This window comes from Triticum aestivum, chromosome 4B, assembly GCF_018294505.1.
Source record: "Triticum aestivum cultivar Chinese Spring chromosome 4B, IWGSC CS RefSeq v2.1, whole genome shotgun sequence".
NCBI classification, from domain to species: Eukaryota; Viridiplantae; Streptophyta; class Magnoliopsida; order Poales; family Poaceae; genus Triticum; species Triticum aestivum.
Genome location: NC_057804.1, coordinates 99,950,702 through 99,963,450, shown reverse-complemented (window position 1 = coordinate 99,963,450; position 12,749 = coordinate 99,950,702). Strand labels below are relative to the sequence as shown.

Below are 12,749 nucleotides of genomic sequence, written 5' to 3'. Positions count from 1 at the left end.
ATCATCAAAGAGGCAATGGTTTTGATGAAGAAGCCCTCTGTGATTGAGTCCCCCTCCGGCAGGACGCCGAAAAAGGCCCCTAGATGGGATCTCACACATAGAGAAGGTTGCGGTGGTGGAAAAGTGGTTTTGTGGCTCTCCTCGGAGTTTTTAGGGTATTTAAAACAAAAAGAGGCTAGCCAACTCACCTCCAGGAGGCTCCCCTGATTCGGTCTTCGTCGGCCGTCCGATCTGGCCATCTAAAGTGTCTGAACCGTCGGATCTTCACCTGCAGTCAAACCTAATTTTATCTCACGGTCGTTTTCATAGTCCAATGACAAGTGGGCTCACATCGGACGCTCGTTGGCTGGGTTGGCTGTTTCAGCGTGCAGGAGGATTTTCCCGATCAGCTCGGGCGCTCCGCACCCAATCACTAGTGTCTCGCGGCTCTCGCCCCACCCCAGCCACCAAACGAGGAACCCTAGCCTCCTTTCTCCTTCCCCTCGACCCCCACGAGCCGCTGCACCCCTCCCTCTCCCTTCCGTGCGTGCGCTCGGCCAAGGACGCCGCCGTCGCCCTCGGCTCCTCCTCCCCCACCTCGCCTTTTTCTCCTCCTTGCCTTCCCATCGCTCGCGCGCATGTCGCCGCTGTCGAAGAACAGGACAGTGCGGGTCGCTTCCTCCTTTTCCTCCCATCGGATCTAAGGCATGCGGCCGTGGAGGCGAGCCTCTCCGGTGGCGGCGGCAAAGGGTGACCACATGGATCGGTCCCTGCAGGATAGAGAAGATGGGAGAGAGGGAGAGAAGGAAGGAGAGGAGGGAGGCCCGATGGCGGACGGGAGAGGGTCACCGACCGGCGCCGGCGAGGTCAGGTTCGACCTGGTGGTTGGTGGCGGCTCGATCCACTCCTGGATCCTTCTTCTTCCACTTCCCCACTGCCTAACACCAAGGAAGAGGGCTGGCCGAGGAAGAGGGCGAGGACGCGGGGATTGAAGAGGGTGTTCATGCATTCATCGCCTGGCCAAGGACGAGGATGACGACGTGGGGTGGAGCATGTCATCCCTCTGGTTATCACATTCCTTTCTGCTACTGGGTGAGTTTCTTCTCCCTTATCATCAATGAGAGGTAGTTACAGTAGTTGATGTTTCACCTTGCTCCCAGGCTGAGATGAGGGTTTTCTCCACCGATTGTGGTGGCCTGAGTCAGATATCGACAACCAGATGCTTGTGGCTACCACACAAAACGTGCTCTCTTGCTGACCTCGAGGTCCAGACGCAATGGATTGTCTCCAAGGTATCTAGCCTGATGTTCCTCTTGTTTCAGATCATATGTGTTGGTCTGATGTGTGTGCAAGAGAACAAAATTCGAATTGGGGAAGGGAGCTTCCAGACCAATCTAATTGTCATTCCATATGCAGATTCTTGTTTTTGCTCTTCTCATATTTTAGGCTGGGTGTATAAGCACTAAGATGGGTGTATTAGCAATGATACAGAGTTAATAATGCCTTGCATTTTGTTTTTAAAGTGTGGATCATTGGAGCTATCATGAAGATAAGCAAGCTGCTGGCTTCAGCAACGTCACATTTTTGTACTGATTAGTGAACTGGCAAGATAGAAAAGTAATTCTTCTACATCCAGATGAATGGGATGGATAGTAGTTCTGCTATGCAGAATGGTAGTGTTTCCTACACGATCTTTTGTTTGTCATGTATGCCATCACTGAGTACTGTAGAGGCTGTAGTAATCTTACACTTTATATGGATGGTTTGCAAGTTAAAGGTCTGCAAAATAATGTGCTAAACTCTTATTTGTGGGCCATGTTAGTTTCCTTGGTTTAAGTTAAGAAGCGACAATACTCTGTCCAACTTGATCTTCGACTTGCTGCTACTGTTTCTAAGCCTTTTCCTTAGCACTGATTTATGTGCTTCAGAGAATGAGCTCACCTTATTCAGTGGATGTGCCAAGTAAAAAATTAGTATCTGAGCAATTAGTACTGGCAGGCCTTCCTTTTGCCTGCTATAACCACATGGTGCCATTATGTGCTTCTGTGTATGGTTAGCTACCAAATTTCAGTTAACCATGCTTTTGAGTATAATCTGGGGACTACTTTCTGAAAATTGGTAGAATGTGTGATTAACTGATGTGCGTCATTTCTTTTGGTCACCAAGTAGGTGTTTCTCCGACCAGCAACAACAAAACTCCACACTTTCTCAATTGCGCTGTGATTGGTTCATGTCCACCAAGGTCGTTGCGTTGGTCGCGGTACTCGGCTTCCTTTGGGTTTGCTTGCTGTCGATGAAGAAGAAAGGTGTGAACCATGTGAAAATGGACAAACCCACAGTCCTAGATGGTAATGAAAAAACTGACACCAACTAGCTCACTCTATAGATTTTGTCTAGGCTCAAGCTAACTACGTATCTGCACCACGATTGCTCGCTGGGGATATAGATGTATGCCTAACATCAGGTTATTACCACACCATAGTAGCTGCTCGTTGGGAATATAGATATATATTTCATTTTGCAGGTTTGAAACAAGCTGGTTCCTTTATATGAAATTGTTTATTCATGATTTGTTAATGTAGAAATCATTTCATTAATTAGTTTCGTATGGTCCGTGTGATTCATGCTGCAATGCTTTTCTTCAGTCGGTTAATCGTGTAGTAATTAGACGGTGTAGTACTATGGCGGTGGTATACTGATATCGTGTAGTAATTGATGCTCTGTTCATGGCTTTTTTCTTATTTTATCCTTCTTTGCTTTTTTCCTTCCCTGCAAGAAGATGTCGAGTCATGTAATATGTTCAAAGAAGAGAGAATCTGCATTTTATGAATCCTTTCTTCTTTCTTCATTGTTACTTCAAGTTAGTGAATTCATTTAAGTTGTATTGAGCAGCTTCATGTGCATGGTTTCTTCATCTACACATCTTATTCAGTCACGAGGCCTCTAAGATCTTTTGCCTTTTAGAAAAAGGGAGATGCCATTTAGACCTTACTCTTCCAACTTGATCTTTAACTTGCTAGCATTTTCCCAAGCATTTTTTATTTGCTTCAGAGAATGAACTCACCTTATTCAGTGGATGTGCCAAGTAAAAAAATTAGAAACTGAACAATTAGTTCCACTCTTAAATTTTGTACAACGGTCCAAATTATCCAATAAATCAGTTGTTAGCAGGGTCTAATTATAGAAGTTGAATCAGTTGTTCCCTCCTCTTCTCTTCGAACCCAGCCCTCTCTTGAGTGTGTCGTGCCCTCTACTACGGTAAAGCACCAGGTCCACGTGAGCTCCTCCTTCAACCCGCGTATGTAATTTCTTCCTTTTCCATGAATGCACACATCTAAAGCATTTTTTTGGGTTCCCTCATCTAAATTTCTTCTGAAGTGTGCAGATTGTTATTCATTATCAGGGAGGACAATATTCTTTTCAAGGACTCATTAGTCCCAGAATATTTAGCTGGCAAGATACATATTTTATGATTCATCCATCTCTCCAATTCTGACCTTACATATCAACCTGTCTTCATGTACCCTTCTATATATGGTGCTGCTACTTTTTTTTCCTTACATGGATATATGTATGAGATTTCTTTGTTTAGGTATATTTGTGCCTGAAAGAAGTTTACATCTATTTTCTTGTTAGATGAGCCTGAATGAGAATACTTATGAGATCGCATGAATGAGATGTTGACGCCCTGTATGCTCCATGTATCATTCTTCCCACATAATGGTTAGAATCCCAGTTGTTGAATCACAATAGACAATACCATATTTCACATTTTGTATAGTCCAACCAATAATACATATGGAGCCTGGTGATGGTTATTGATATATAGTGATAGTAGTTTCCTGCATTAATTAGTTAATGAGCCACCCTTTTGTTTTCAACTCAAAGTGTTGCAACAGTTAAATAGATGTGTTCGTGCCATTTAGCCCCAAAATTCAGTTCAGTTTGGCTGTACATCTATTGCCGACCCCTTTTCTTAGTACTGATTGACCTTTATGTGTTAATATTTTATTGACTTCATTTTTTCCTTTAGTCCTTCCTCTTGGTGTATAATCCTGATTGTGTGAGTTCCTTTCCTGGTAGGGTATTTATGATTCGGACCATTCCATAACAAAATGCATATATGGCCTCATGCATGTTTATTGCTTGCCTGTGTATCGTTGTGTTCTTATCGGTTGTTTTCTGTGCGTTTCGTAGGATGCGATCTCTTCTGCCGCTACGTCTCCGTTCGACTCGCCAAGGTTTGTTGTTCTCCTTTTTACATGTGTGTGCGCTTTACTTTCACTATCTGCTATATCATGCTATATGCCTTCATGATCGTTTAAATATTATTATGGTGTCTGCCATGCTGATCGTTTAAATATTTCGGATACGGCAGGGCATTGTGTGTTGTTCGTTCTCTTGCTACTTACAGTTCATGTATGCGTGTGAGCAGGATCTATGCACTTGTTTCCGTTGTTATACTTGTTTTGGAGACTGAAGTAGCTCGGTGTGCTTTGCCATCGCTTTCGTGTCTGTGTGAGGTTGTAGACGACGGTTCTGTTCTTGCTGGTGTAGAACTCGAGCTCCCAGGGGACGGTTCTGCTCCAGTGCCACAAAGAGATTTTTTCCGAGCTCGGCTGGGTGTGGTTTTATGAATGGCTATGAGTAGGCTGCTCTACAGGTCTTGTGTATTTTGCAAGGTTTATATGGACTTTTCGTTCATGACAATAACTATGAATGTATGATGGCCTATAGGAGATCTTTCTGTTCAAGAACATTGTGGTTTCTTTGATTCCTACTATGCTATTTACTTAGTCTGCAGGCCAGCATATTATTTAGATTCTTTCTAACTACCTTACTTCGAAGCTCAGTACTGGTCTCCTTCAAGCTACAACCCCAAGGTATGTCTTCCGAAACAAACAACTATAATATGCTTATAACTACTTAATTGCACTCATGTTTGTGTTTCCTTTTGTACCAAATCGCCGTGCCCTACCGGCTATGCTATATGCCCACATATTTACACATGTCTCCCTCTTCACTGGTTTTCTTTCATGCACCAGGCGAGCTCTGGTGGTCAAGCTGATGCTTCTTCGCCTCATGTTGAAGAAAAGGATGATAAGGATGTCCATGCTCGAGTGACCAGGAATAATTGGGGATCCTCAGATAACTTCCGAAGCGAGGAGTTAATCTTCGACATAGTCCCGTTTCGCAATGGCTATCACGCACTGCTTGGACGAACTGCATTTGCAAAGTTCAATGCGGTGCCGCACTATGCATACCTCAAGCTCAAGATGCTAGGCCCTCGAGGAGTCATTACGGTCAAAGGAAACATCGAACGCTCTCTCTGAACGGAGGAGCATACGGCGGCTCTTGTGGCGGAAGTACAAAGCAGCCTCTCAAGGCAATCCTCAAGTCCGGCTATTAAACATCCGGACACCGTGAAGCGCGCCCGGAGTAACCTACTACAAGACCGTCTGGCACGTTCTGAGCACGCATAGCAATGCGGGCCCAACCCCAGCCCTCGCGAAATTATGAAACCAGTACTACGCGTACATAATTACGCTCTGGAAATACCATGGGCATAGGGGGAGGGGCACGACCACGGCAGGCCCAGAAGGCGGCTTAACCGCACTAGGGGCTACCGCTTGTGTCATTCTTTTTTCTCTTACTTTCAGGACTCCTTTCTCAAGAAGCCCTGTCTGGCAGTAGAATCGCCGAACACACGATGCAACAGCCAGGGAAGCAGAAAGCTACGTCGAGTGTCCAGGTGGTCTCTATAACGAGCAGTATACTTGTTTCACATATCACCCGGCAGCTCTCCCCTGGAGGGGGACATGTCAAATAGTCCCGTCCATTGCTTATCGCACTATTTGTATCGTTCTGCTTTTACCGCAGCCTTTTTAAATAAACAATACATAGCTTCTGCTTATTATTGCATTCCTTTTTTTTATTTATATATGTTCATTTATGATATGTTGCACCCGTACACTTTGGTACGGCCAAATACACCAGGGGCTTAAGTACCCCAAAATATGGTGTGATAAGTCCGAACACTTTCACAAGTTTGGCACCCCGAACTTATAGCATTATATGCATCGGCTTCGAATCATGTCTTGGGTCAATAGTTGGGTTTGCCCGGCTCCCATGTTTTGGTACCTTCGTTCCGTTATATTGGCTAAGGTAGCGCTGGGAGAACCATTGCGATTGTGCCCCGGTTGAGCTGGGTTAAGCACCTCAGTGGAGAAAGCTAAAACTGACCATCATGATAGGGCGAGAGCCGGTCGCTGTTCGAGAGGTTTTCGAGTCCTTAAAGACTTATGCCGATTAGAACGAGGAGTTGGCTTTGTTCGGCCCAGGCGTGGATAGCGCCCCGAACTCGGTCTTCCGAATACCAGGGGCTTCGCCGAAATTTAAAATTATAGAATTCTACGGCTAAGTGAGAGTGTTCAAGCATTATAGTCCGGTTGCCTCGTTCGTTGCGTTGAGCGCCTCCCTCGAAGGACCCAAGAATGGGAACAAGAGCGCTCAGGTTTATCCCAAACACCCCAGCACTCGTGGCATGGGGGTAGAAGCCGACGACTCGCCATCTTTCAAATTTAACAAACGGCCGCACAGAAGGTAATATTTTAAATTCATAAGCGTTGCTTAGGGCATATGAACAAGTTTTCAGCATACAGGATAACAAATGCGAGTTTACTTAAAAATTACATCTTTGGAGCATTCACCCGCTATAAGGCGGGCACCCTTCAGGACACCCTCATAATAGATCTCGGGCTTGCGATACTCCTTGCTCGGCGGTGGTCTGTCCGTCACAAGCGGCGTCCATCTTGCCCCAGTGCACTTTAGCACGGGCAAGGGCCCTACGGGCACCTTCGATGCAGACGGAGCGCTTGATGACTTCAAGCCAGGGATAGGCATCCACCAGCCGCCTCACCAGCCCGAAGTAGCTCTCAGGCAGGACCTCCCTAGGCCACAGCCGGCCTATAAGGCCCTTCATGGCCTGGTCGGCTACCTTATGGAGCTCGACCAACTGCTTCAGCTGGTCGCTCAAGGGCACCGGGTGTCCGGCCTCAGCATACTGGGACCAGAACACCTTCTCCATCGAGCTCCCTTCTTCGGCTTGGTAGAATGCGGCGGCGTCGGACACACTGTGGGGCAGATCTGCGAATGCTCCTGGAGAGCTCCGGATTTGGGTAAGTAACACATAATTCACTTTCACATGCTTGCTTTGCATAAAGAATGCCTTATCCGTCGCTATCTTTTTCATCGCCTCAATCTCCTAGAGGGCTTTTTGGGCTTTGGCCTTGGCAGATTTGGCACTTTCAAGTGCCGAGGCAAGCTCGGACTCTCGCGTCTTTGAGTCAAGCTCTAAACTCTCATGTTTTTTCACGAGAGCATTGAGCTCTTGCCGCACCTCCGCCACCCGCGCCTCTTGTTTCTCTCGCTCGGTGCGCTCCATGGCCGCATTATCTTCGGCCCTGGACAGCGCTTCCTTCAGGGTCGCCACCTCGGTTGTGGCCCCTGTCACATTCATGTTGGTCCTGTCACTATTTGCAACCAGGTATTTTTATATACACTTACATAAGGTACTACCTACCTTCCTTGTCCTCGAGCTGCTTCTTGGCAAGGCCGAGCTCGTTCTCGGACCGCTCAAGGCTCTGCTTCAATGCATCGACCTCCGCAGTCAGTGCGGCAGAGGTCAGCAGCGCGGCCTGCATTCCCATATTGACATTTTTATATTAGACTCTCGCGTATATCTTTTTAGATCCTCAGTCCGGCATTTCTTTCCGAACACCAAACTAAGCATCAGGGGCTACTGTCTATGTGGTAACATTTTTACATATCTTAAATACTTACCTCAAAGCCTGTTAGATGGCTGGCACAGGCTTCAGTCAGCCCGCTTTTGACGGACTGAACTTTCTGGATCACCACACTCATAACAGTGTGGTGCTCCTCGTCGATGGAGGCGCCGTTAAGCGCCTCCAGCAAATTATCCGGTGCCTCCGGTTGGACGGAGGTTATCGGTGTCGCAGTCTTGCCCTTCTTACGAAGGGGCCGCCTGCTCGGAACCACTGAAGGTTTTGGTGCGGAGTCCGGCCCAGGGCCGGACTTAGAGCCCTTTGGGGTTTTATCCCCCTTGCGCCTGGAATCCGAGAGGTTGCCTTGCGGTGCCTCCTGGACCACCTCCTCCTGGCTGGGCCCCTTTTGGGACCCCACCTCGGCGTCATCCACAGCGCGAGGAGAGGAGGCAGCCGGAAGTGAGGTGTTATTCACGTCCGACGAATCCAGGGAGCCGCTCGTTGAAGCGTTGAACCCGTCCTTGGGCGGGCTGCAGGGTTATATTCGGCGTTAGGAGATTTTGTGCGACAAATGAAACGCCATGAGTTATTCTGGTATCCGGACACTTACGATTTCGCCAGGGGCTTAGCCCTCGGCGGCCACTCCTCCTCGCCGTCGTCGGTGTTGGTGGAGTAGCCTGGAGGGGGGGTCCTTCCCTTCTTGGACCCTCCGGCCTCCCAAGTTGGGGCGGCCTTCCTTTTCTTCTCTCCCCCCGTTGGGGGAGAGGCCTCTCTTTCCTCCTCCTCGTCTTCACGGGAGGAGTCCGCCTCGGAGTCATCGGACGATGAGTCCGACAACACCTGGCGCCAGGAACTCCTTTGAGTTCCCGTGGCCTTCTTCTTGGCCTTCTTCTCCGGCACCACGTGAGGTACCGGAACCAGCAGCCCCGTCAATCGGGCGTCCGCTGGGTCTTCTGGCAAGGGAGCCGGACATTCAATCTGCCCGGACGTCTTCTGCCAGTCCTGTCAAAGGCAAGGGAGTTTAGATCCCGCGTAGAGTCAAACTATGGAAAACAAGAGTCTCGTAAAGGGTAAAGTAGCTTACCTCGCTGGCTTGACGCTGCAAGCTAAATCCGTGATCTTCGGTAGTGGATGCGGGAGCCTCGGCGCCCTTGAAAAGCACCTTCCAGGCATCTTCGTACGTAGTGTCAAAGAGCCTGCTCAAGGTTTGGTGCTGTGCCGGATCAAACTCCCACAAGCTGAAGGCCCGTTGTTGGCATGGGAGAATCCGGCGGATGAGCACGACCTGGACTACGTTGACAAGCTTGAGCTTCTTGTTCACCAGGGTTTGGACGTAGGTTTGAAGTCCGGCCAGCTCTTCTGAATTACCCCATGTCAAGCCCGTCTCTTTCCAGGAGGTGAGCCGTGTAGGGAAGCCAGATCGGAATTCGGGGGCCGCTGCCCATTTAGGCTCACGCGGCTCGGTGATGTAGAACCACCCCGATTGCCACCCCTTTATGGTCTCCACGAAGGAGCCCTCGAGCCATAGGATGTTGGCCATCTTGCCCACCATGGCACCTCCGCACTCCACTTGGCGACCGCCCACTACCTTCGGCTTGACATTGAAGGTCTTCAGCCATAAGCTGAAGTGGGGCTGGATGCAGAGGAAGGCCTCGCACACGACGATGAACGCCGAGATGTTGAGGATGAAATTCGGGACCAGATCGTGGAAATCCAGGCCATAGTAGAACATGAGCCCCCGAACAAATGGGTGAAGTGGAAAACCTAGTCCGCGGAGGAAGTGGGTGAGGAACACCACCCTCTCATGGGGCCTGGGGTGGGGATGAGCTACCCCTTGTTGGGGAGCCGATGCGCGATGTCGTTGGATAAGTATTCGGCGTTCCGCAGCTTTTTGATGTGCCCCTCCGTGACGGAGGAGGCCATCCACTTGCCTCCCACTCCGGAAATGGCTGGAGAAGGTTGAGGTGGGATGTGCGGACTTGGGCGCTGGAGCTCGAGTGCGCGGAAATGGATGAGCAAAGGAGGAAGAAGGCGTAGGTAAAAGGGTGGATCCTTATCCCCTTATATGGGCGAACGAAGCTATGTGTCCCCACCAGCCTGGTAAAACTTGCTTATCTCCCAAGCGCCATAATCAATGGCGCGGTTGGGGTACCCACGCCCGTATTGATGAGAATCCCGGAATAAGGGGACACGATCTCTGCTTTGACAAGACGTGCCAAGGAAACCGCCTCGCTAAACGCGCTGAGGTGGGACAGTAAAAACGATTCAAATAAAGGCTTGGCCGTGGTGTGATGTCACGCCACGGAATACGTCAGCAGATTGAATTTGTGTAAAAATTATTCTCTCTAAGATGGTATGTGGAACTTATTTTGCAGAGCCGGACACTATCCTTGTGTTCAAAATCTTCTATGAAGTATTCGGAGGAGGAAGCCGTCTCGCAATGCTGAAGACAATATGCGCGCCGGACTCGTCGTCATTGAAGCCTGGTTCAAGGGCTACTGAGGGAGTCCTGGATTAGGGGGTGTCCGAGTAGCCGGACTATCACCTTTGACCGGACTCCTGGACTATGAAGATACAAGATTGAAGACTTCGTCCCGTGTCCGGATGGGACTTTCCTTGGCGTGGAAGGCAAGCTTGGCGATACGGATGTGTAGATCTCCTACCATTGTAACCGACTCTGTGTAACCCTAACCCTCTTCGGTGCCTATATAAACTGGAGGGTTTTAGTCCGTAGGACGAACAACAATCATACCATAGGCTAGCTTCTAGGGTTTAGCCTCTCTGATCTCGTGGTAGATCTACTCTTGTACTACCCATATCATCAATATCAATCAAGCAGGAGTAGGGTTTTACCTCCATCGAGAGGGCCCGAACCTGGGTAAAAACATCGTGTCCCTTGTCTCCTGTTACCATCCGCCTAGACGCACAGTTTGGGACCCCCTACCCGAGATCCGCCGATTTTAACACCGACAAGGGGGTACATCGGTGGACCTCCGGGTTGCTCACGAGGTAGGGGGGCGCGCCTAGGGGGGCGTGCCCTCCACCCTCGTGGGCAGCCCGGGACTCCCCTAGCGTGCACTCCAAGCCCATCAGATTGGTTTCCTTCCAAAATTAACTTCTCCAGTTGATTTTGTTCCGTTTTGACTCCGTCTGATATTCCTTTTCCTCGAAACACTGAAATAGGCATAAAACATCAAATCTGGGCTGGGCCTCCGGTTAATAGGTTAGTCCCAAAAATAATATAAAAATGGATAATAAAGCCCAATATTGCGTAAAACAATAGATAAAGTAGCATGGAGCAATCAAAAATTATAGATACAACTATACAAGTGATCTCCACGCATGAGTTCCACCTCTCCTCCCACCGGCGCCCTAGGCCCTCCGGCGATCTCCCTCTCCAACCAGTAAATCTTGGTTCTTCTCCATGCATCACCTTCGGCGTCCTCTGATCTCTCTCCCTATACCCATCTCACATGGGTCATCAGGCGGGATCAACTCTGGATCTGGATTTTTCTAAAGGGCTGGCCTTTGCGGAGGAAGTTTTTAGATCTTGTGGGAAATGCATCCATCCCGTGGATGACACAGGCCATTTTATTATGGTCGTGTCTTTTAGCCGGCACAGTTTTCGTCTTGATGAGGATTCAGTGGCGGCAGCTTTCGAATCTGCAATTGGAGGATCCGCAATTGATCCGTCTGTTCAGCTCATTAAAGATAAGGTATTCTCATTCTTTGTCTCTTGCAAACGTGTTGGCCTTCTTATTCTGCAAATGCGATCTTTTGCGTGTCCGCAATTCAAATGTTTCTTCCATCTTTGGGGCAACGGCGGACCTAATTGGAGCCGTGAATTTCGTATTTGAAAAAAAGAATGTGATGCTGAATGGATCTTAATCAGTCCTTCTAAGAGGCGTGCTTCTCTTGGTCTGATCGCGATGCATAGACCACCACCTAAATCTGCCTTACGTTCTGGTTCTGGATCTTCAAAGAAAATTTCGTTTGCTACGTTCCAACATTATGATGTTTGTAAGGGGTATAGTTACCAAGCCTCGCCTGGTCTAGTTGATGTTGTTGCTCATGCTGGGTATCCGATTCTTCCTCGTGAACGTGTAATTTTGCCTTCACCGCTGGTGACTGATCTCCGATGGACGATGGCTGAGCCACCCATCACTTTCGGAACAGTTAACGTTTGTGAGATTTCTTCAGTGGGGTCTTCTGTGGCAGCTCAATCCTCCTTCGACGTCAATCTGCATGTGCATGGGAATGAGCTGGTTGGATCGGATCCGCTTCCGGCCCAAAACACCTCCCCGGCCCAATCCGTCTCATCTCCTATGGCCCAGGTTGAATCTCCGGCCCTAACTAACCTGGATTGTTCTGATATATCTCCATCCGATTTTGGCAATGAGGCGAATATTGACTTGCAGTCAACGGATTTATCTGGAGTTTCTGCTGATTTAAATGAACTTATTGATGATATGGTTTTTAAGATGTGGAAATGTCAGAATTGCTTATCCATGGCGCATTTATCCAAGGCGTGCACCAGCAGGGTTCGATGCCGTAGATGCTTTCGGTTGGGGCACCGGGCGAAGGGCTGTTCGGATTCTACCCCTTCTCCCGCTTACAAGTGGGTCCCGTGGAACAAATCTTGTGACTCCAACCGGTCAGCAGGTTTTTCTACGCTGGACGCCTCGATTCCCTCCATAGCTAGTCCCGTTGGGTCTCTGCCCAGTCCCGTCGAGCCTGCCACCCCATCTATCCCACCTCTCCCTGCAGAGCCACTGCCCATCACGCCACCACCTCCCTTATCGCCTCCTGCATCGCCTCCTACACCCTCATCGCCGGCTACCGTCTGCACCACATCTCCGGCACCGGCAATGGCGACTTTTGCGTTGGATCCCATGGAGTATGTCCCGCAAGGCTTCGACATCATCGATAGAGGCGAGCGGCGCCTGCCTCGCACCTTCTTCGCACCTGCGATGGCTCCAAATCGGC

At 49.1% G+C, this 12,749-nt stretch overlaps 1 protein-coding gene across 10 annotated transcripts; it reads left to right on the top strand.

The window, feature by feature from the left end:
* The first annotated feature begins 399 nt into the window (after positions 1–399).
* LOC123091276 (uncharacterized) lies at positions 400–5,380 on the top strand. Of its 10 annotated transcripts, XR_006442998.1 has the most exons (7): positions 401–1,071; positions 1,140–1,271; positions 2,149–3,516; positions 3,616–3,702; positions 4,177–4,220; positions 4,777–4,862; positions 5,025–5,368. XR_006442998.1 is itself a non-coding variant. In XM_044512738.1 (6 exons), exons 3-6 carry the CDS (start codon positions 3,648–3,650, stop codon positions 5,310–5,312), a joined length of 417 nt encoding a protein of 138 aa, XP_044368673.1. In that variant the 5' UTR covers positions 400–1,071; positions 1,140–1,271; positions 2,149–3,647; the 3' UTR covers positions 5,313–5,380. The 10 variants fall into 10 exon arrangements, 1 of the variants encoding a protein (XP_044368673.1); XM_044512738.1 differs by having other exon boundaries at positions 400–1,071; positions 2,149–3,702; positions 4,833–4,862; positions 5,025–5,380; XR_006442997.1 differs by having other exon boundaries at positions 2,149–3,702; positions 5,025–5,367.
* The last annotated feature ends 7,369 nt before the right edge of the window (positions 5,381–12,749 follow it).